General features: G+C 41.8%; 1 protein-coding gene across 3 annotated transcripts in view; it reads left to right on the forward strand.

Annotated features, from left to right (window-relative positions):
• Nucleotides 1–4,195: 4,195 nt before the first annotated feature.
• Tbpl1 (TBP-like 1) overlaps nucleotides 4,196–24,630 on the forward strand; it is a 28,642-nt gene continuing 8,207 nt past the window's right edge. Inside the window, exon 1 of one of the 3 annotated variants that reach the window (XM_013026884.1) lies at nucleotides 4,196–4,475. Coding sequence is in view for 1 of the 3 variants with exons in the window: in XM_013026882.1 (XP_012882336.1) it covers nucleotides 5,378–5,499 (122 nt within the window). In the remaining 2 variants the exon portion in view is untranslated. Of the gene's footprint in view, nucleotides 4,476–5,223; nucleotides 5,500–24,630 lie in introns of those variants that run through there. The other 2 variants (XM_013026883.1, XM_013026882.1) reach the window with 2 other exon arrangements.

A 24,630-nucleotide genomic window follows, 5' to 3' on the forward strand; every position in this document is an offset into this window, starting at 1 on the left:
ATATACCTCTTTCAGAGACTTCCTTGTCAACCATTTTCCAATTCTATTCCATCCAAACTCTTGACCTTCTAGATGAACCATTAGCAGCTGGTTAGCCCATTCTGGTTATCTCTCACTGCTTGACAGTCTATCTATCTACACTTTAATTATGTTGTACAGGCTGGCTCAAGTGACCTTCCTGCCTAAACCTCCTGAGTAGCTGGAATTACAGGTATGTACCCCTTAGCCTAGCTTTATCTCTTACTTTTGACATTTTGCACAAAACAAATAATCTCTTTGAATGAGGCCCATTTGGAGACTTTGTTACTGTTCTTCAGACCTCTGAGGAAGCCACCTCAGGTGAAGGAGGATTCTACTTCAGCCTTCTGTTGCTGCAAGAGCCTGTTACTGAAGCATGCTGGGATTGGGAAGAAAACCCTGTCCTATTTCAATGTCGCTCCATCCTCAACTCATAAAATTAACCTTGCGATAGCATCTAGTGACTGATTGAAAGGTTTATATCTATCTTTACAGTGCAGAAATAGAACTATTGGAAACAAGAGGTAGCAAAAATACAGAATAGTTTCTACCAAGCTAGCACAGCTTAGGTCAGAAACACTTCTCTCTATCCATCACTGAGGATACTGAGGCTCTCTTTCAGCTCTTTGGTTAGTTGTTCAAAATAAGAACAAGCACTCTTCTTGATAGAAGAATTCTAGGCTAATAAAAACAAGTTTCCTACTGAACACAGATGGCTCATGCCTGTAATCTGAGCTTCTCAAGAGGGTGAGATCCAAAGCCAACCCAGGTGGTAAAATCTGTGACATTTTTATCTCCAATTAACCACCGAAAAGCTAGAAATCAGTTGTGGAAAGTGATAGTACTCTAGCTTTAAGCACAAAAATTCAGGGACAGGAAGTGGTGCTGTAGCTCAAGTGGCAGAGCGCTCGCCTTGAGCTGAAGAGCTGAGGGACAGCGCTCGGGCCCAGAGTTCAAGCCCCATGACCGACAAAAAAAAAAAAAAATCAGGGACAGCTCCCAGGTCCTGAGTTCAAGTCTCAGGACAGACTTTTTTTTTGAAAAATTTCCCTTTCATTTCATATCTGTGGACATGTAATCCAGCTGAGATACTACAATACTGTTGGTTTATTTTAACCATTGAGCCTTTCGTTATGTCTGTAAAGTTTGTCTTAACTCATTTAATAAAATTGTTCATCTGTAAAATAAGTCCTCCCTACACACACACACACACACATACAGGTACATGTGTGGTGGGTAGGTTTTGTTTTGTGCTCATACTGGGGCTTGATCTCAGAGCCTAGGCTCTGTCCCATAGCTTTTTTTGCTCAATGCTGGCACTTTCACTTAGCCACACTTTCACTTCTGGCTTTCTGGTGGTTAAGTTTCAGGTACTTTCAAGCCCTGACTGGCTTCAAACCTCAGTCCTCAGATCTTAGCCTCCTGAGCAGCTAGAACTATAGGCTAGAGCCACCAGTGTCTGACCAGTATGACTTGAAATAAAGCCCCTTTCCTTGTTTTTCCTGCCTGATGGAAACTTAGCCTGGTTGCTCTGCTGGTCACCTAAGATCTTTGTTCTTTGATTTTTGTTTTGGACTGTCTAGGGAAGATGGGAGGGAACAGGCTGGGTTATGAAGCCAGATTATAACATCAGGCTCCATCCACAAAACTGACTAAATGTGGCCTATGAAGTTATCTTTCTGGCAAGGCACATCACAGAAGATATTTGTGACAAATCCTGAGGAAGGAGACATCATTGACTCCACTGTTCTCCTGGATCTCTGCATTCATTCTAGTGTATTAGTTTCATATAAAGTAGGAAGGTTATTTCAGTTGGCCAAGTAGATATTATCTGATCCTTTAATATACAGGAAAATTAATCCACTAGCAGAAAGACTTCTCCTAACAATATTTGCAACCCCCTACTGCCACCCCATTACCTGTCTTTTTCTTTTTTTGGGGGGTCCGGTCATGGGGCCTGAACTCTGGGCCTGGGCGCTGTCCCTTAGCTCTTCAGCTCAAGGCTAGCGCTCTACCACTTGAGTCACAGCACCACTTCCGGCTTTTTTCTTTTTGTTTATGTGGTGTTGAGGAATCGAACCCAGGGCCTCATGCATACAAGGCAAGCACTCTACCACTGAGTCACCTTCCCAGCCCTACCTGTCTTTTTCAGAAAGGTCATGCTGAACTACATGACTCCTAACCCTTACAGCCAAGAAGTAATCAACATATTACAATAGCCTGTTTTAAAAAATAAATTGTTCTATTAACACACACAACATAAACCTTTGTACATTGTATATAATCTATAAAATTTTACATATATGTGTGTTTGAGTATGTGTTCTGTAACTCTAGAGAACTACCACAGTTCTCTCAAACTGATAAAAACAAAACTTTTGTTTAGTCACCAACCTGTCACTAATCCTCCCTACCTGCCTTCTTTCCTTTTTTCCAGTTCTGGGGATTGAATACAGGGCCTCACATAAACTAAGAAAGCTCTCAACCACTTGAGGTCAGCCCTTTTGTTTGCATTCCAGTTCAGAGATAGTGCTGATAGCTTGCCCAGTCTAACCTCTCAATGGTGATCTTCAAGATTACCTGGAATTACAGATATGTGCTGCCATGCTTAACATGCCAAAATGTTTCCACAAAGTGATATCTTCAAAGGCCAATGCTCTATCAGATTATTTCAAAATGCTCCCATTTCTACATATATTTCATTGCTAACTAGTACAATCTGCAGACTGGCTTTGGTCTGTGTATTGGATCTTTCTTGGGGGAGGGTAGGGGAAGCAAGTCCTGGGGCTTGGACTCAAGGTTGGGCACTATCTTTGAGCTTCTTTTGTTCCAAGGCTAGCAATCTACCACTTGAGCCACAGCCACTTCTGGCTTTTTCGGAGTAGTTTATTAGAGATAAGAGTCCCAAGGACTTTCTTTCCCCAGGGCTGGCTTCAAACCAAGATCCTCAAATCCCAGCCTCCGGAGCAGCTAGGATTACAGGTGTGAGCCACAGCTTCCCGGTTTGTACAGTGTATTTTTTAATAGCTAACCAATCTCAGAAATGAAGTTTGACACTTTTCCAGCCCAGGAAGAATGAATCCTCATCCTCCTTACCACCTTGAGTAAGCTAAGTCTACTTTTCAGGTTAAACAATTGCAGTTCTCCACTTCCAGGGACCAATTTTTGTATTAACCGAGTATTGCTTCAGAACATATACTTCATATTCTGACTATGTTCTAACCTACATAACCATATTCTAAACAATGCATTCTTGAGTAACAAGGCTCATTATAAAGAGCAGTGACTTTTTAATCTCATTGCCTCTCATTGTGAATTTGATTAGAGAAACTGTGTGATAGCATATATGCATTCAATAAATCTATTATTAATGAGGCATGGTGTTTGCACAGAAACCATATCCAATTCCGGAATGAGGAAAATTGTTCACTGACTCATGACCAAAGTCCAGAGTTACTGACATGCTAGATTCTAGGTAACTTGCCAGCCTGGAAGAAGAGGGTGTCTTAGTCACCTGTTGTAAATTTGACTTTTCACCAGTGGCAGTAGCGCCAGGTACAGGAACTTCCTCCGGCCAATTTCCTTGGTTTGTCAGATCTTGTTAATTTTCCACTTTCTCTAGCATTGGAAGAAAACTTAAACCCATTTAGTCTGAAAAAAAAAATGCATGCTCCCCCAGCCTTTAGTTTTATTCCAAATTTTATCTTGTAATTCTTTTCTGTGTTCCTGATGTCCTATTCAGCCTCGTTCAGCAACACAGCAAGCTCCGAACATACCATCTTCTCAGACCCACAACTCGGAAAGGTGACCGCACAGGTATTACTTTATAACCCTGATTCCTGTTCTGAGTTATATGTGGTATAGGGTACACTTACTTGATATTCCTCACAAATAAATTAGTATGGAAATTGAAACAAATGCCACGTTCCACAGAGGTTCCAAAGACATTTATTTTTCTCTTAACATTCAGCGAGAAGCGATAGCTCAAGAAGCATTCTTGGAGAACTGGTAAACATCAGATATTCAAGTGGATACACACTCCCAGATCCTCAGAATTAATTCGTCCATGTCTTCTCTTTCTAAAGGACAGCGGCATTTTCCGTTTTCATCATCCCGCACACCAATCAGAAGCCAGACCCCCACCCCCACCCCCCGAAGCTGCCTCGTGCGTGGCTTTTTAATAATTAAATCGGAGTTCCCTCAACCTGGGCCGCCCGGTTTTGACTGCAGCCGAACTCGAGAGCTCCAGCCTGGGGTTCCCGGACACCCCACGCGGGCGTGGCGTCCCCCACCGCGGGGGGCCGTTATGAGAGTCCCGTCCCGTGGGCAGCCCCGCAGACCACCCCGAGGTCGCACTCGAGCACCAGCTCGGCGGTTCAAACTGGCGAGTGTGCACCCCAGGACCCCCCGATCACCCGAGCCGCGGACAGCACCAGCCCTTCGCTGCCCGGCCTCCACGTGAGCGTCCTCCCACCCCGCCGGCCACAGCGGCCGCGCCCCACTCCCGGCGCTTCCCCCCGACCCCTGGGGCCCAGCGCCCCCCGCCCTATCCCCAGGCCCATCCATCCTCCTCGGGCTGGATCCGGAGCCTCAGACTCGCTGGTGCCCGGGCCCGCGGAGAACGAACCCGGCCCGCCAACCCCAGCGGCGTCCGCCCTACCCGAGGGACCCGCGCCGGACGCGCGCGGCCCCGGCCCGGCCCGGCCCGGCCCGCTGCCTCCACCGCCGCGACTGCAGGTTCCTAGCGAGCCCCTTACCGCGACGTCGTAAAGGATCGCGCGGCCGTGCGCGGAAGCCGAGCAGGGCTGGTCCTCGGGAGCAGGCCAGCGGTGTGGCGTGGGGGTTACGTTACCACGGGCTGGGGGGGCCGGGGTTCTGACTAAGAAGGTCTGGTTTGTGGTGTACCGTAGGCCAGAGGCCCAGTTCAGAAATCAGCAAAAACCACCCCGGGGAGACCCAGTCCCCCACGCCCTTCCCGAGCGGCTCTCCATGCCCGCGCCCCTTTGTCACGCCGCCAGCCGCAGCGGGAGGACTGAGGCGCGGGCGGGGCTCGGCCCCCGGACCGGAAGGAGGAAGCGGGCGGGAAGCGAGGGGCGGGAGGCGAGGGCGGGGGCGGGGCGAGAGTGACGGGAGCAGTGAGAGCCGGAAGTGATTGGCTAGCGCGGAGCCCCGGAGAGGCCTGTCCGGCGGCGCTCTAGCCCCGCGCGCGCCGTCTCGATGCTCCTCCGCGTCTCGTCTATTTATTGTCGCGGGGAAGCGGCGGCGGCTCTGTACCCGGAACAACAAAGCCCGAAAGACGGGAGCCCGAGCCTCGGGGGGAGGGGAGGGGGCTCCTAGCAACGGGCCGGGGCGGGAGTTCCATGGAGACTGGGGAGCGCGCCCGCCTCATCTTCATCCTCGTCCTCCAGCTTCTCCTTCGCATCCGACGCCACCGGCAGCAGCGCTGCCGCCGCGTCCTCTGCGGCCGCCCCATCTTCCCACGGTAACCCCGTCGGCGACGCCGGGCGGGGGAGGCGGGCCTCGGCGGGCCGCGGGGCGTCCGGGCGCGCGGCGGGCGGGCGGGCGGGGGCGGGGCTGGGCGGGGGCGGGGGGCTGCGGGGGGTGTGCGGGGCGGGCGGGGACGGGGAGCACGGGCGGGCGGCCCGGCCGAGCCTGTACTTCCGAGGGGGACCCGGGGTGATAGCGGGGCACCGCGCGGATAACGGGGTGGGGGTGGGGCGCACTGCCGGGAGCGGTGCCCAGTAGGGTGCCGGCTAAGCCGCGCTGGGCTGCACCGGGAAGGGAGATCCCCCCCCCGCACCCCCACCAGCTCGGGGCGTGCGGTGATGCCGGGGTCCCACGGTCCCCGGCCCCTAAAGACTGACTCCCGAATAGCGGCTTGATCGGTCGGGCTCCCGCTTCTGGCAGTGCCGGTGGAAACGGTCTATTAAAATAATCACCGGCTCCCGCCCGTAATCCCAGCTCCTCCGGAAGGCTGAGATCTGAGGATCGCGGTGCGAAGCCAGCCCGGGCCGCACAGTCCGTGAGACTCTGACCTCCAGTTAACCACCCAAATGCCAGAAGTGGAGCTGTGGCCCAAGGGGCAGAGCACCGGCCCTGAGTGCCAAAGGCTCAGGGACAGTCAGTGCTCAGGCCCCGAATCCAAGCTCTACGACCGGCTCGCACACACATAGCCACACATCATTATCATTACTGACCAGAATTAGGCTTTGACAAGGAACGGATCTGGAATTGAGGAAGAGAAAATGAATTATGGATAAGGGTGAGCAAGGATGCGAGTAGTGATAATCGCTTAATGACAGCCAGTAACAGTCCCCCGAAAGGATAATAATGAATGATGGTTTGTGAGTATGTATTAAGAAGCTCTCCTTCTGCCAAGATGTGCATCTGCTGGCTTTGTCAGTGTGTGCTTTGCAATAAGACTCAAACTGCAGCAATGTACATCTGGAAGCTCTCTGCATCTGTCACCTGCAGTTCCAAAGCGACACTGGCAGTAACTGGTATGAGCTTGTATACTTAGGGTTAAAAACAGTGCCTTCAAATTGTGTCTGCAGAAAAGAGATTAAGCTTGTTGTGGAGTGTTTGTGTGTGTGTGTTGTGTGTGTATGTATGTAGAAGCAATGACAGATTCCCTGGTGAAATTAAAAAGAAACACAAGGAGAGTAGTCAGTCTTGAGGACCATAAGTTGTAGTCTCTTTCAAAATTTAGGAAAATGGCATTTTATTCAAATCAAGAAGTGACAGCATTGTCTGGTTGAAAGAATTACTCAGAGTTTGGCCTGTTCAGTTTGCCACAGTTTATGTTCTTTAGCCTCCACGACAAACGACTTGATGGATTTTGAGTTCCTAAAACCATTTTAGGTCAGTAAGCGAGTTTTTTCTGTGGCACACTGGAAAGGTCACATACCCATTCAATAGTAATAACATTTTTGTGGTCATTGGGAACAAAGCTCTTAATATAAAGTTGAAGATTAATTAATATTGAAAATTAACTTGATAATCAGGCAATTATGTCAACTACAGATTCCATTTGTACTTTTATTAAGCCTGCATTTCTTAGGCAAAACTGTGTCATGTTTGGTCCTGGTCCCCTCTTTCTTAGTCAATGCTCAAACTCAGTAGGAGGAACTGTAATGATTTAGGAGAATATGCACTCCTGAAAGAGGACTAGTCAGTTTTTTAGTCATGTATTTTCATTTGAAGCTTTTAATCTGGAATTCAGGTCCCTTGTCTGTAATTGAAGTAATTTCAGATCTGTGCAAAGAGTTTGACAATTTAACCGAGATTGGAAGTGTAAATATTAGGAGACTTCAATTTTAAAACTGACCAAAAAAAAAAAAGCCCAGTATTATGATCTTTGGGATGATGAATGGAAAGCTTTTCTTAATCCTTTCCTGTGGCTGTGTGTGAAGGATATTCTGGGAGGACCTCACCTAAGGCTATGGATACTGAGTCCTGGGAGTCATCTTAAGAGTGTAGATGAGATTTAATGAAGTTCCTCTACCTCAGGGCTGTGATCAGGCTCACTTTGGTGGCATGTTATTTGCTGAGGCCTTTGTGCCTCTAAGGTCAAGTCCTAGCTTCTTTTATTAACAATCCAATTTCTGTTTTCTTTGGTCTCTGCCCAGCACCTAGCATTTGATAATGTCTTAGTTCCTTGCCTTACTCAGTCATCTTCCAATCAAAAGAAAATCATTTTGTTACTGGTATTTTTTTTCTGTTTCTTGAGGACATTTTAGTATATGTTCTAACTGTTGTAAGTACATGAAATAAGAGCTTCATGTTGGAACTCAAAATATAGTGTTGAAAAAAAAATGTGAAAATCATTGGCCTTTTCAGAAGTCTAGGTGGTGATACTGAAGTTGTAGGCATAGTCCCTTTTTTAAAAGTAAAAGGTTCTTCAGGAGCCTGCTGTATGTCTTAAATTGTACCTTAGATTTTCATAATACTCTGTAAACATATGTCTTTCTGATTATCTTGTGTGTATTTTGCAAAAATTACATTTGCCAAATTTGCTAGCCACTACCATTGTGATTTCTACATGATTTTCTTCATGCGGACATTGTTACATCGAAACTGTTCAGTGGATCCAAATACATAGTATGTGTAGAAATTTCTATAAACAAACATGAAAAATACTGCAGAATTTGTTTTTTTCATAGGTGTGGCTGATATTTAAAAGTTAGCAAAGATTATAATGTGGTAGAGAAGGTGTGAGCATTATTTTTAGATGAAGGAGGGTAAGTGGTTTCCTTCGGTTGCATCATAGACCATGTGATGAAATTATTGCTATGAAAAATAAAATTGTAATTGGTCTTAGAATAACTGATAGTGGAACGTTTCCACAGTGTCTCCAAATCAAAATTTGTAGGACCTGAAACTTTGTAGTTATATTGTGACATCTGAACTGAGAAAGATTTTCTGAAATGTTTACCATGTGATAGTGCCTTTATATGCCTGCTGCCACTCGTGTGCAAAGCTGGATAAAAGGCATGCCCTTCGTGCAGTGTACATGGCAGAGAAACAACAGATACGGGAACAGAACATGCCAGGCACAAATTTGAATTCTAGGTGGCTTTTTACATACCACTAGGAATATAGGTGCCATCCTGCCTGGTAGATGGGAAGTTTCCTGAGGGTTAGAACCATCACGTCATCATCGTGCTGTATGTTCATATTCTGTATGTGTGTCTTTGGAAGAGTAATGCATTTCTGATGGAGCTGTGTGTTTATTTGTATTCCACTTCAGTGACTGACCCAGTAGATGAGGAACCACTCCCACCCCTCTCAATGCTAGAGCTCAAACCCAGAGGCTAATCTTTTGAAAGTGAGTTATTGTTGCCTAAAATTTTTTGCCCTCGCTGCAAAGATGCAAGAATTTCACAGATTTATTTTAACCAGATGAAACAGCAAAAGACAATGATTAAATGCTACCCCTTGAGTGAATATTGGCTTCGCTCTTATTACATGACTACCATTTTCAGAGATTTCAAAAGGGTGAGTCTACAGATCTGGTTCTTTGAAGGCTGCATAGACCAACTTGGTTTTTAGGATACAATCATTTATGTAGAAGAGAGATGGAATATGTGTAGTTGTGAAAAGGGTCACATTGGAAATTCTGCTCATTAGTCTTATGAGTAAATAGAAATAGAAGCTTTGAAATTTGGCTTAAATGACTGATTTTGTGCTAGGAAGCATGTTAAATGCTAGTGTTTAATAGCACATTAATACATACTGACCATCACAGTGAAGTGATTTCTGGGGAAATTCTGGTGTTCATTCAGATGGGAATCAATAATGAAACTTTAACAGATCATTAAAAAATGCAGCACAAAAGTTTGGCTGTTACTTTCACTGTGTCACAGTATTCATTCTATATTTGAGCTGGATCTAGTAGTGCATGCCTATAATCCCAGCTATTTGGGAGGTTGAAACAAGAGTTGCTGGTTGGGAAATCAAAGGAGGCAAAATTGCCAAGACTTAAAAAATAAGCCTGTAATCCCAATTACTATGCAAGTAGAGGTAGGACTAGGTCACAGTTCCAGGCCCACCCAATCAATGTTAGTGCAAGACCCTATCTGAGAAAAAAAAAGCAAAAAGGATTCAGGGTATGGATCAAGTGGTAGAGCTCTTGGCTAGTCAGCACAAGGTTCAATCCCTAGTTCAATCCCTGGTCCTACAAAAAAAGAAAGGTCGTACGTTACAGAGTTTTAGCAGGACGTGTGAGGAAGGCTGTTAGCGTTGATTTGTCCTGAACACAATAAATATGTATATATAGACACTGGTGTGTTTTGGTTTAACTTAAGACATCTTGAAAGAAATAGTACAATTTCTTCCATTAATTAAAGTGTTCAACGAATCATGTGTTAAACTTTTTCCTCCTGATAAATTACAAGTTTTGTTTTTGTTATTGTTTTTCTGTCAGTTCTAGGGTTTGAACTCGGATTCCTGCTTTTGCTATGCAGGGTGCTCACATGGTAATGAGCCACACCTTACTCACTTTTTGCTTTAATTACTTTTTGTGGAGGATCTTGAGTTTTTTTGCTGGGGCTAGCCCCAAACCACAATTCTTCTACTATGATCTCCAACTAGCTTAGCTACCTCCCTACCTACCTTTGGGCTCCCAAGTGGCTGTATTAAAGGCACATGCATCAGAAGGCCCAGCTTATTGTTGAGATGGGTCTTGCTAAATTTTTGCCTGAGCTGGTCCCTGAAACTCCCAAGTCTTCACCTCCTGAGTAGCTGGGATCACAGGCATGCCCCACCATGCCCCACCCTAACTGCAAGCTTATTATCAGACAACAGTTTTGATCAATTGTAATTTTCTAGGGATTAGGATTTATACAACATTTGATAGTGTGGGCTGTGGATATAAGCTCCCTATGTATGTCTTCCCCTGCCAAGTCCTGGAACTTGAACTCAGGATCTGGGTACTGTCCCTGAGCCTCTGTGCTCCAGACTAGCACTCTACCACTTAGGATACAGCGCTGCTTCTGGCTTTTTCTGAGTAGTTTATTGGAGGTAAGAGTCTCAGACTTTCCTGCCTGGGCTGGTTTTGCACTTGGCTTTGAACTGTACTGTGATCCTCAGATCTCATCCTCCTGAGTGGCTAGGATTACAGGCATGAGCCACCAGCATCTAGCCTGGATCTGTGGTCCTTGAACTCAGGGCCTGGGCATTGGACTTGAACTTGTTCAAGATTAGCACTATACCACTTGAGCCACAGCACCAATTCCAGCTTTTTCTACATATGTGCTACTGAGGAATAAAACCCAGGGCTTCATGCATTCGAGGCAAGCACTGTACCACTAAGCCACCTTCCCAGCCTGGATCTGCTTTTTATGAGTGGTATTTTATTAGTGCTATGGTCTTGGACATGTTTCTTTCATTGCCCCCCGCATCAGAATCCTCATCTGCAGTGTGGAGTGAATATTAGCTCTGCCTCATAGGGTTGCTCTGAGAATAAAGAAATATTATCAGGTGCTTCTAGCAGCAGCACCACGTAGTGCATTCACAGTGAGCCATTAGATCACGTGTGTGTTCCACCAAAGCATTGGAGCGTTTTCTTCTGTGATCACAGACTAGTGGACTCATCTCTGCTGTAAGCTTTGGGAGTGGATGTACTATTTTTTTTAGGTTTTTTGTTTTTTAATTGTCACAGTCATCTGGTTATCACTTAGGGCAGATGGGCTAAGTAAAGAGAGACATCTATGTTTCTGGGAAAAGAAAGCCAACAAAGCCTGGTCTGACACCAGGCTGCAGCTATTGAAATGCGATTTCCCTGTGGACTTGACTGATTGTTTAGCTGTATGATACTTCTGAATAAAAGGAATGGATCCCACTAGTTTCACTTAGCAGAATTAGTTTTTTTCTTTGGAAAACACTGCTTTTTACTTTTATAGCCTTTAATGGATGGTAAACCTGAAAAGTTGTTAGTGTCAATGTCAAGCCTTCAACTTGAGTTTCCTTGGTCACTATAAATATTATAAGTAGTATAGCTTTCTTGTAATTTTAGAAGTTGCTGAAATTGCTGCTCTGCTCCAGTAATTCAGATGCTTTCAACTTTTTTTTTTTTTTTTTTAGGGTCTGGTTGTGGGCCTGAACTCTGGGCCTGGGCGCTGTCCCTTAGCTCTTCAGCTCTACCACTTTAGCCCAGCGCCACTTCCAGCTTTTTTTGCTTATGTGGTGCTGGGGACTCGAACCCAGGGCCTCAGGCATGCAAGACAAGGCTCTACCACTGAGCCACCTTCCCAGCCCATCAACTTTTTTTTATGATTGGTTAAAACCAAATACTGAGGCCACCTGATCAGGGAAATAATTTAATGATTATAGCTTTGTTTGGGCTATTATTGAGATGACTTTTTAAAGTTAAATCCCAGTGTTAGAGATAAGTTAGACATTTGAAACTACTAAAAAGTAACTGCCTCTGCTTAAACAAAATGTTTGCCCTTTTGTCTTTCCAGGTCTAAATTTTATTTTATAATAGAAAGTTTTATAAACTATAGAAGTTTTTATAAAATGCAGTTTAAAAGTTAAGCTTATTTTTTATTTGGGTTTAATAAACTTTTACACCTGAAAGAATAATATATTTGTATTCAGAGATCTGACTTTTGTTTTCCTTTTTAAAGAAGGTTAAATCTGATTGCATTTGGTTTAGTTTTGCAATTGGATTGGCCAAAACAGGTTCTGTAACGATGTAATATTTTGTTAACATTGTTCTAGACATTATAAATTCCATATATCAAACATACTGAGATAGAGAAGGTGACCATAACTATGCTCCCCCCCAAAATATTAAGATAGAGATTTATAGCTTTTAAAAAAATAGGCACTCTAAAGATAGTGTTGGGAAATTTTTAAGAAAGTAAGTCTCCAGGTGACAGAACTATTTCCTACAATAGAATTGGCCTGTTCTGAGACAAAGGTCTAATTCGTTAATGTTTCCCTAGTGTTCTCTGCACCATAACGCTTTTTCAGGGGCAGATGTTGCTGTCAGTCAGATATGAAGATAATAAAGCCAATGTGCAACCCTAAAGTGCAAATATGAAGATGATTAGTTGATTTATGGCTCTGGTCAACATTTGTGGAGCCTATTATTGTGTGCATCTCAGCTAAGACTCACGGTGAACCGGAAGCTTTTGTAGAATAAGAACCAACCCTTTTTTATTTATTTACAAGGTACTTTTGGTGAACCATAGAGCCTTTGCCCTTGCATCTGCTTAGGCTGCATCTCATTATTTGGACACATGTGAAGCCTAGTGATGGGGTACTGAGCATCCCTCACTTGATCATGGATAACCACGTGCCAGCATCTTTGCTGGGTAGAGATGCACAGTCATGTTGAAAGCGGAGTCACCAACTTAGAAGACCCTCAGTACACTTTGTATGCTGAACAATTTTCCATTCTCTACCTTGGGGTACATGAGAAAAAGGGATGGCACCGCAGATAAAAAGCTTTATGAATAATAATTCTGTCAGCTCAACAGCATAATCTGCAGGTCATTAAAGCAGAGAAAACATTTTTTTTTCCTGTACTAGGAATTGAACTTAGGTTTGCACAAGCTATTCAGTCTCTTTACCAGTTGAGCATTGTTTAGACAATAATCTTGAGCTTTTGCCTGGGCTGGCTTTTGACAGTGACCCCTCCTCATACCTCTGCCTCCTGAATAGCTGGGATTTTAGCCATGTACCATGATTCTCTACTTGCTTCTCAGCTAACTCTTGATAACTTTGCCTGATTTGCTCTCAAACATGGTCTTTCCATTTCTGACTCCCTGGCCAGTGATTTTAAAACTTCCAGTTCAGTGTATAGTACAAAACTAGTTTGCTAGGCCACCTAATAATGTAACATTACTACTGTAGATATATATATATATATATATATATAGTGATGTATATGATATATATTAGTATATATATGACAATGGTCTTACAAGTATTATAGAACTATACAAGCATTATGGTACTATCACCTGATAGTTTTGCTGTTTCTTTTCCATGTTTAGATATGATTAGTTGCACAAATACTTTCCATCAAGTTGCAGTTGCCTACAGTATTCAGTGAAGTAATGCATAGTGTAGCCTTGGAGTTGGGGTAGACCTGAGTGTGTGCTATAGGCTGAACCATGTGGGTTTGAGGAAGTTCACGTTGTTTGTTGTTACACAATGACAGAAATTGTCTATTGATACATTTCTCAGGCTGTGTTATTGTCAGAGAGGAACACCTGGCTATATTTCACTATGTGTAACTTAAGAATGTGTGCCTTTTATTTACTCTGTTGATGGTTTTAGTTTTTTGCCTTGGTCTCAAACTCACAATCTTCTTTTCCCAGCCTCCTGTGGTATTATAGATTTGTGATACCATGCCCAGCTTCGAAGCCATATCCTTGTTTGTCTTGTGTTGCATTCTCACTCTCACTCTCACTTTATAAATAGAAGAGGAATACCTTTATGAGCTGATCATTAAAATGTCCTGAAAATGATTGGCTGGTGAGTCACTCTATGATAACCTGTTGTCTTGAATAGCCTTAGGATATGAATGAGTTAAAATTCTTGGGAGAAAGTAACTTTAAAGAATTCTTAACTGGAAGTGGTGCTGTGGCTCACGTGGTAGAGCCCTAGCCTTGAGCCAAAAAGGACAGTGCCTAGGCCTAGAGCTCACGCCCCACGCCCGACAGAAAAAAAAAAATTCTTTAAAAATCTGAGCAGTACTAGGGTGTGAACTCAGGACCTGCTTCAGTGCAAAACTCCTTGGATAAGTATTTAACTTGGGTACACATTTAGGATCCATGCCCGTTGATTTATTCTTTCCTGTGTGAGTCTTAATCTCGAAGATTTTTATCATCATCTTAAAAACATCTACTCTTCCCACTTATCCAAAAGCCCCCCCATCCTTTCTTCGATTTATTCTTAAAGAATTCATGTAATTGAACTACCTTTTAGTGAGTTTAGAACCAAATGTTAATTATGGAGTCAAGATCTAAAGACACATTTTAGCTAAGCAGTTGTCTTGTGGAAGCTTGGTGCGTACCGTCTGCAAGGCAGTTGACTACAGACTCACTTGCTGAGCCTTCTGTTGCAGTGCCCTCTCCCAGTGTTTCATGTGACAGGCTTCTTAAGATTTCATTTTAACAGTCATTGCTCTTCAGGAGGGTGACATGTGAGGATCACAATTCAAAACCAACCCAGGCAGGAAAGCCCATGAGACTCTAATCTCCAATAAACTACTCCAGAAAAGCCAGAAGAGCTGTGGCTCAAGTGCTAGAGCACTAGCCGCCAGCAGAGGCAGCTTGGGGACAGCACCCAGGCCCTCAGTTCAAACCCCAGGACTGACACCAAAAAACAAGCATTACTCATTTCTAAAGTAGTTGGAATGTTTTCCCCACGTCCTTCCTTTTTCATTTTTCTCATAATGTTATTTATTTCCTAAGCCATAGTCTTCTATTATTATTGGCCTATTAGCTATTTTTCCCACTGGAATACAATTGCTGTGAATGATCCTTGCCTGATGGTTTTGTTCTGAGCTATATTCCCAGTGTCTGCCCACAGGCCTTGTATCACATCATTTATGTACTGAGATGAGTGTTGAGGAAGAATTTGTTAGTTGAAGGATTATGGAAAGCGCTTTCTAGGCAGGTATAGATCAAAAGGTTTGCCATCGAAAGCAGGGTGGTATAAAGTTGAGAATGTTAAGGTATATTACAAGTGGGAACTGAGGTTACAGGGGGAGTTTAGAGATGGGAAGTATACTGCATTTCAAGCTAAGCAAATGAGATTCAATTTTATCCATTTAAGAGAGCCCTGAGATGTTTTATAAGTAGGAGTGTAACACAATTAGATAATTCTGGTAGCATTGTGTAGATGGACTAGATCTTGGAAACTGCGAGCAGTGAAGAGTTTCATTCAGAGGCTATGACATGGAAGAGAACCTAAAATAAAGCTGCTGCTTTAGGGCTGGGAAGGTGGCTCAGTGGTAAAGTGCTTGCCTCTCATGCATGAGCCCCTGGGTTTGATTCCTCAGCACCACATAAGCAGAAAAAGCCAGAAGTGGCACTGTGGCTCAAGTGGTAGAGTGCTAGCCTTGAGCTGAAGAGCTGAGGGACAGTGCCCAGGCCCAGAGTTCAGGCCACATAACCGACCAAAACAAAAAAAAAAAAACCCAAAAAACAAAAAAACCTACACCTGCTGCTTTAGATACAGAAAAGATAGATTCAATGGGCATTGGAGAAAAGTGATAGGTGAAGAATAATCCTGATATACTTTATGTAGGCAAGTGAATGTTGTATGGTGACTCTGTTCATAAACATGAAGGGGAGTGGAGGTGTTTTAAGAGGATAGTGGGTTTGGCTTAATAAATTATGCATAGTAGATAATGGGAATGTAGAATCAGATCTGTAGTCAGGATTGCTGTAGAAGTCTGCCATAAGATCATGGAAAGCTCATTGAAGTCTGGAAAGCCTCTGAAGAACTAGGGTTTACAACAGTGGTTTAGTCTTTTCACATCAATTATTAAACCCATTGAGAACAGGAAGGAAACAATGGTGTCCTCAGGAACACATGTAGATTTATCTATATACAGTTTTTCAGGGGTTCTAGAACTATTGTTTTAACCTTTTCAGGGACTGAAGTAGACTTCAGCTAACAACTTCTGGGTTGCAGGGATAACCTAGGGAAGGTACTTCAGAAACCGGATTACAATGTAGGTAAGGATGGAGAATTTTGAGAGGAGTTCACAATGCTTTGTGCTCTGAGAGGAACAGTAGGCAGGAGTTTCAGCTGCCACTGGCAGACAACTATCCATTCCGAACTGTTGGTACTGTGTGGAGGCAGAAGGCAAATTTTGTCATTTTAGAGCCTGAAGTGGGATTCAGGAAACAAGGCACAGTAAACACAGTGAAGAAATCTTGATATTCTTTATGATAAAACAGTCCTAATAGAAGAAGGTAGTCCATTTTAGCAACTTACCGAATAGGAAATTCCATTGCTTTGGTTACCTATGATGATGTTTCAGCCCAGTGCTTTTCTTTTTTTTTTTTGGTGGGTCGTGGGGCTTGAACTCTGGGCTTGGGCGCTAGCCCTGTGCTCTTCAGCTCAAGGTGAGCACTCTATCGCTTGAGCCACAGCACCATTTCTGAGCCCAGTGCTTTTCATCTAGCTGTAGTATCAAGTTTTTAAAATGCAAGGGTTACTAAGGTTAATTAAATCTCAATTTCTGTGCAAGTGAGCATCAATATATTTTTTTCTTTTTTTTTCTTTAATTTTTTATTTCTTTTTAGCTTTCCCTTAGTGGTTTAGAACTAGAGTTCTTGCTGTAGTTTGACTATGGTTGATCCCCACAAACATACAGGCAGATAGATAGATAGATAGATAGATAGATAGGATTTATTATATGGTATGTAGTAATGGTACTCAGAAGGTAGAAACTTAATCTTTGATATTTGGAAGTGGTACCTTTGAAATATGATTAAGTTTAGATAAAGTCATTAGTATAGAGCCTTCATAATTGAATCCTTGTGACTTTATAGAAGAGGGCTGGAGAGTAGACACACAGACATGTGCTGTCTTGGGCTCTGCCAACAAGAAGACCATCACCGTCACTGAGCAGGTAGCTGTCAGCACCTTCCCTGTGAACTTCCAAAACTGTGAGCTAAACAACTCTTTTATTTATACTTAGCCTACATCAAATATTTTGTTATAGTAAGGAAAAGTTGACGAATGCAGTTCCAAGATGAAATCGTTCATGTAGTATCTTCTTAGATATTTTGCAGTAAAGTTATCATCAAATCACTTACGTAATGGCGGTGCTAGTTTTAAATCAGTTTTCTTTAGTCTTTGTCATAGATATTAATTTCCAATTTTAAAAAAATGGATGGCTTTCTGCTAGTCTAGCCAAGTTCTTCATATTTATCTTTGTTGTTGTTGTTGTTGTTTTTTGGGGGGGGTTCCGGTCGTGGGGCCTGAACTCTGGGCCTGGGAACTGTCTCTCAGCTCTTCAGCTCAAGGCTAGCGCTCTACCACTTGAGCCACAGCGCCACTCCCGGCTTTTTTCTTTTTGCTTATGTGGTGCTGAGGAATCGAACCCAGGGCCTCAGACATTCAAGGCAAGTGCTCTACCACTGAATCACCTTCCCAGCCCCTAGAGGGTTTTTTTTTTTTTCTGTACTAATAGTACTTACCAAGTACATCAAAACCCTATTCTTTATTTTATTTTACTTTTTTTTTTTTTGGTCGGTCGTGGGGCTTGAACTCTGGGCCTGGGCGCTGTCCCTCAGCTCTTCAGCCCACTTGAGCTACAGTGCCACTTCCAAACCCCTATTCTTTATTTCACCACTTGCTTTTAAACTTGAAAGGGAGATGATCTAGTTTTATGTTTCAAAACCTGAAGAGTGCAATGAATCACTAGTAATCCTTTCCATTTTTGAACATTTTTTTCCTTCATATACGATGAAGAAAGGAGATATTAATAGTAATGATGAGAATAGTGAAATTGGAATGTTTACCATGTACACATGCTGTGCCAAGCACTTCATAGAAGCTTTTATTTCATTTTCACAACACTGTTAGCTGCTATATTTTATAGATGAGGGATATGTATGCACTAGAGGGTTTAGTAATATTCCCATGGTGGTATGGCTCCTAAATGGTAGGTTTGGATTTAGCCCAAGCAATTTGCTGAGCTCTTAAGTGTGTGTGTGTGTGTGTGTGTGTAAACCTTGCCTTTTAATCTCAAGATAACAGCTTAGCTCTGTAGACATTTTATTGAATGTGTATAATGCTCTGGGAACTGTGAGAAGACTGGGGTACCAGAATAAATAAGGTGAGATCATAATTCTGAGGAGTTTACTATTTATGAGTAAACATACAAAGTGGAAATATTTCACTGTAGTGAAATTTCACAAATGTGGAAGGTTGCTGTGATAGAAGTCAGGTCAATAACATATAATGGTATTCAAAATATGAAACACAGATTTAGTCTTGGGTATCAGATTTCTTAGTTCCTTATTTTTTAAATTTTACCCATGATGATTAAAAAAAATATTACAGTGGCCAGGTGCTGGTGGTTCACACCTGTAATCCTAGCTACTCAGGAGGCTGAGATCTGAGGATTATGGTTCACAGCCAGCCAGGACAGGCAAGTTTGTGAGACTCTTATCTCACCAGAAAACTGGAAGTGGCACTGTACCTCTCAAAATGGTAGAGCACTAGCCTTGAGCAAAAGAGCTCAAGTATAATGCCCAGGCTCTTGAGTTCAAGCCCCTTGACAAAAATAAAGTAATTAATACTGGGATTTAAATTCAGGACCTTATTACTCTTGCAAGCCAGCCACTTTTCACTACTGAACCTCACTGCCAACCCTGATCTTTGCTAGTAAATTTTAGATAGGGTTTTGATTCCTACCAGGTTGTATACCTAGCGGCAGTCCATCCATATCCACAATGGGTTAAGAAGGAATCTCTTAAAATTTTCTGCATAGACAAACTATGAGATACTTCCAATCTGAGCATCCCAGGAAGCTAGAATTGCAGGCATGAGCTACTGTCCAACCTTTTTAATTAACTTGTTTATTAGGATTTCCAGGCTTACACTGTGTGTACATGTGTGTGTGCACATGTGCATGCAGGCACACATACAAGTACTGGGACTGAACTCAGAGCCTCTGTGCTGTCCCTTAGCTTTTTTTGCTCAAAGCTGTTCTGCCACTTTCAGCTTTCTTGTCATTAATTGGAGATTGTCATTTAGTTGTCAACTAATTGGGGATTATGATCCTTAGATCTCAGCCTCCTGAGTAGCTAAGATTACAGGTGTGAACCTGGCTTCCAAATTCACATTTCACATCTAGACCTAACCTCTCCTCATCCCCAGGTCATCACCTCCTCATCATTTTTAAGTGAATATATATACCATGTTTTTTATGGTTTTTTTTTTCCTGCTCTTTTGGCTCAATTTTGCTCTTAGAATAAATACCGAAATCCTTAGCCAGATACCAGTGGGCCAGGCCTCTCATTCTAGCTATTCAACAGGCTAATATCTATGAAGTGAATGGTCTGTTTGCAGTTTACAAACAAAAAGTAGGCGCAATTCAAGTTAATCCATTGTCACAGATCTTCAGTTAGGATTGTGTCTACTGTCTTCACATTCAGGTTTTTAAATTACGTTTGTTTCTCTGTTCCTTCAAATTTTTACTAGGCTGGTATTTAAATGCTTGGGGTGAGCATTAGATTATATGCTTTTGTATTGCAAAACATAGCATCATTTTAAGTGCCCACCACCACCTTTTGGGCAGCACTACAAATATTACCATTGACTAAAGCATATAAAATGAGCTTGTCATTACCAGTGTGTGTGTGCGCGCGTGTGTGCTTAATATTTGCTGACACCCATCAGAATTAATTTCCATAGGAAAGAATATTTTTGTAGCTCTGCAGATATTTAAAATCATTTTGATGCAAGTATTTGCAAGAGTGCAATAACTATGTTCAGACTTTATAGACTGTCATAGGTGAAAGATCTATGCAGTGAAGGTTAACTTTCTGTTTTATTTAATGCAGTGATGTTTTTGCTTTTACACTTAAACATTTCTAAAAGTTTTATGTAACGTACGTGGTATACTACATAATTCCTCTCCTTGGGAAGTTTTGTTTTGTTTTGTTTTTGTCTTGGGTTCCTTTTTTTTTGTGGCCAAATGTACAGTTAAAGTTTTCTTTACATTGCTAGACTGGCTTATAAAGTATGAGCCTTTGGTCCAAACACTGAAATGCCCTTGTGATACACTATCACCCTACCAAACAAGTTAAAGGGTTTTAGTTTTTTCATGTGGTTGTGCTGTTACCCCTCTAATGCATCTCACTGTCCCCTTACTGGCTCTGTGAACAGCAAGGAATCATGTTAAATGGATGATAATTTATCTTAACTGATGGTACTAGAATTAAGACAACAGTATCATTGTTAAATGAGTCTATGAGTTTTCATCGTTTATGTTAAACTCTTGGAGGCTTAGAATTAGATACTATGTCTTTGAATAAATATTTCAAATTTTCTTGGTCCTGCGTCAAGATTTCATACGTAAGAGCATCAGATGGAATTCTACCCACATCTATTTGTAACTGAGTTAAGAATAGTGAAAGATAACATGTGTTTGATATTTAACATAAATCACAGATGTGACATTCCATCCAGAATATATCAGTACAGTCTCTTAAGAAAAAGCATGTTTGTCTAGTTAACTACCAATTTCCTAGTTTTATCACTCAGATCCATTCAGATCTCTCAGCTCACTTATCCCGATATGTTTCTTCATCCAGGATCCAATGAAGTACTGGGGCCCATAGTAGATATTTTGTAGGATTGTGGGTCATTTGATCTTTGTCAGACCCACTCAGCCATACTGAATAGTCAGTACAGGAGCACATGAGCGTGGCTGTGTTCCAGTCAGACTTGGACAAAATGGGCACTGGCCCAATGATGGTAGTGGACTGACCTCTTCCTGACCTGTTATGACCCGGTTTTTTCCATCGGTTACTGTAACAGTTCTCAAGGACTATCGTTTCATTAAATAATAATGTTTAGTTATAGTATTTGACTAAACATGGTAGTTGCTATGTTTTTTACATAGATAACCACATTTAATCTTTCAAAACAATCTTGATATACTGATGATACTATCACAGATTTATTTATAGAAGTAAAAATGAAGATTTACAGAGAAGTTAGGTGAGTGACAAGCTGAATGTAAATGCTAATTCAGCATCTCCTTTGTAGGATTTATGATGTATTTTATCAAGTAGATGTAAAAGAGACTATGCCCTTTCTAGTCGGCAAAATCATGCTTTGTCTTCACACTGGTCACAAGCTTATGCTGTGAGACTTGTCAGATACTGTATTGGAATCAGAATTTCTCATCTTCTGTTTTGGGAGCTTTATAAATAATGTTAGGTTAGGAAGTGGTGCTGTGGCTCAAATGGTAGAGCTGAAGTGCTCAGGGACAGTGGCCCAGGCCCAGAGTTGAAGCCCCATGACTGACAAAAAAAGAAAAAAAAAAAGAATGTTAGGTTAGTTTGGATGCTCTGTCTTATCTTTTAGAACAGTAGGATCTCAAGGTGACTCAACATTAGTTATGCTTTCAGTACTGATCTATTACCAGTCGTCCCCTGCTTCTGCCAGTTCTCAAATTATCCATACTAATTTTGTGGTTAAGCTCTCTAGACCTCTCCCCCAGCCTAATCAACTGCAATATAAATATAGTTCAAGGAGGGGGTTTCTACTTTTGTGTAGAATATGGTTTATTTAGTTTGAATTTTTGAACTTTCATTATGAATTTGAGTTTTGTATGACAGTGTTTATAGTGGCTTTTCAGTTTTCCTTACTTGCCTGTATGGAGAATGTAAAATGTAGTCATCTTTTCTGAAACTTATCTTTAGGACCAGGAGGTGGCAGTGTTTTCCAGGTGATTTAAGGTTACTGTGTGTCACAGTTGCTGAATTAAGGGTTTGCAATGCTACTTGTAAGTTGGAAGACCTAAAATAAGGCTGTATATATTCTTGCCCATAAAGAAGGAAGAAATGTTTTTCAGCATTCAGGTGCATTTTAATAGCTTATAGAAAGCTAGAAATGGCATACTTTTTAACTTTCAAACTTTTTTTTAGGAGGGAATCTTTGACAGATTAAACTCTTACTAGTCATTTACTTCAGAAACAGAACAAAGCACTTGATTGAACCCTGCCTTAATAAGTAGGCCATGGACAGTGGGCAAGTTATTGATACTTATTTAAATCAAAATGGAAAATCTATTTTTCTTATAGTACACCTAACATACAATATCCAGACTCTACCAAGAAAGTAGAAAGGGAAGAATTAAAGCTGGGTGCCAGTGACTCATACATGTAATCCTAGCTGTTCTGTAGGCTGAGATCTGAGGATTGCAGTTCAAAGCCAGCCTATACAAGAAGGTTTGTGAGACTTTTACCTCCAATTAAGCACTAAATGGTGCTTAAATGGTAGGCACCTAGGCCCCGAGTTCAAGTCCTAGGTTTGGCACCAGAAAAGGAAGTCAGCCTGATGTACCAATCCTCTGGATAGAATACTTTTTTTTTTTTTTAACATTTTGGCAGGTATGAGTGTTTATAAGTGCCTACATAGATAGAGAAAACAAAATGTGCTCATTATCAGACTTAGGCAGTTTTTTTCCACTAAAAACAATGTGGAACTGTAAGTTTATGCTTTATGAAAGTATATACAGTAGTGTGTTAAATGGGATTTGCTGTGCTTTATTTATTTTAAGTAAACAAGTTTCTTATTAACAGAATTCCTACATATAATCTTATTGTACTTAACTCAAATATTTCTCGAGATGCATGCTTAGTGATTATAATTCTATACAGCGCTACACACACATACACACACACATTTTAAATTGAATACTAAACACCAGATGACTTTTTGTACCAAATCTGGAAGAAAATTCTGGCTTATTCATAACTTTGCCAGCCCTGTGTTGCCAGTATAAGTAGGTGCTACATGATTTATTTAACATTTCCTTCACTACTAAATAAGCTGAAAAAAATTCTAAAAGCAAATCATTTATACAAAAAATAAAATTTAAATGTTTTTATATCAAGGGTATAATGGCCTTTTTTTAAAAAAGAGCAAAAGTGTAATGTACTAAACATTCAACTTAAATACTTCACAATGAAAGAGATTAGAAAAAATAAAGTATATCAACAGAAGGAAAGAAATGATAAACATGGGTTTAAAAAATTCATAGAGATGATTTAAACAAAGTAGAAAAGCCTTACATCAAGATTGAGAGAAAGCCGGGCGTCAGTGGCTCACTCACGCCTGTAATCCTAGCTACTCAGGAGGCTGAGATCTGAGGATCGAGGTTCAAAGCCAGCCTGGGCAGGAAAGTCCGTGAGACTCTTATTTCCAATAAACCACTAGAAAACCAGAAGTGGTGCTGTGGCTCAAGCGGTAGAGCACTTGCCTTGAGCTGAAGAGCACAGGGACAGCTGTGCCCAAGCCCAGAGTTCAAGCCCTACGACTGACCAAAAAACAAAAAAAAAGATTGAGAGAAGCACAAATACTGATGCTGGTGCTTAAGCATATTCTATTTGGATCTGCACAAACTTACAAAAGTACTACGAATCATGATCAATTAAACTACATACACATTTTCTTGAATTTTGTGGTAAAAGGCTTACAGAGATGAAAATGGCTGTTTTCACATTCTTGAACATGGGTAGCATTAGGTTTGCTGCAGATAACAAAAAGCCAACATGAGAGAAATTTCTCTCTCATGCTCATGAGATCCATAATTAAGTGGAGACAATAGGGAGATTCATAGCACAGGGCCGAGGCCACGTCTGTCTTATCATTGTCTCATGGCCCTAGATACCTACTTAAGCTCCAGCTCTCATTTCCAAGAGTCTTTGCTGGCTTAGTTTCTCTTTCTAAGCAGACATCCCAGAAAACATATATATGGTATTAGCCAGAACATAGTCATATGGCCATTTTGGCAATACCTGTTGCTAAAGAGTCCAAACACTATAGTGTTTTATTTCTGTCACAGTGTACTCAGCTAGATATCTGGGGTCTGGTCATTATGAAGGAAGAATAGAGTGAGCAACCAGAAGTTTCTTTCTCATAGTCACTTCATAGTTTTTGTAGCAAAATAGCTGAAAACCTAGTGGTATAAACCATAAGAATTAATAATAAGAAATACCGGATTACTTGTTGTATTTACCTTATCAGTAGTAATGACCATCATCCATCATCATTTTGAGGTGAGGTACTGGGTATGGAATCCAGGACTTCATGCTGTGAGACAAGCTGTCTACCACTGAGCCCCACCTCATACGCTCGGGATACTCTCCACACCACTCTGTAGCTGGCACCATCTGCCCTATGCTACATGTGAAAACACTAAGGCACAGGCCTCGCGGCCACCCTGCTCCATGCCTGTCACATGAGTGATTTGAGGTAGCTCAAATGTACACAAGGAACAGAAAAACAAATTGGTACCCTGATTAAAGAGAAAATGGGAACGAAGGGAAAAACTTCCCATGAAAGTATGTTTTTAGGAATAAAGTAAGCATTTTGCACTGTAAGTACTTGTGAA

Source organism: Dipodomys ordii, unplaced genomic scaffold (assembly GCF_000151885.1).
Source record: "Dipodomys ordii isolate 6190 unplaced genomic scaffold, Dord_2.0 Scaffold97, whole genome shotgun sequence".
Classification (NCBI taxonomy): Eukaryota; Metazoa; Chordata; class Mammalia; order Rodentia; family Heteromyidae; genus Dipodomys; species Dipodomys ordii.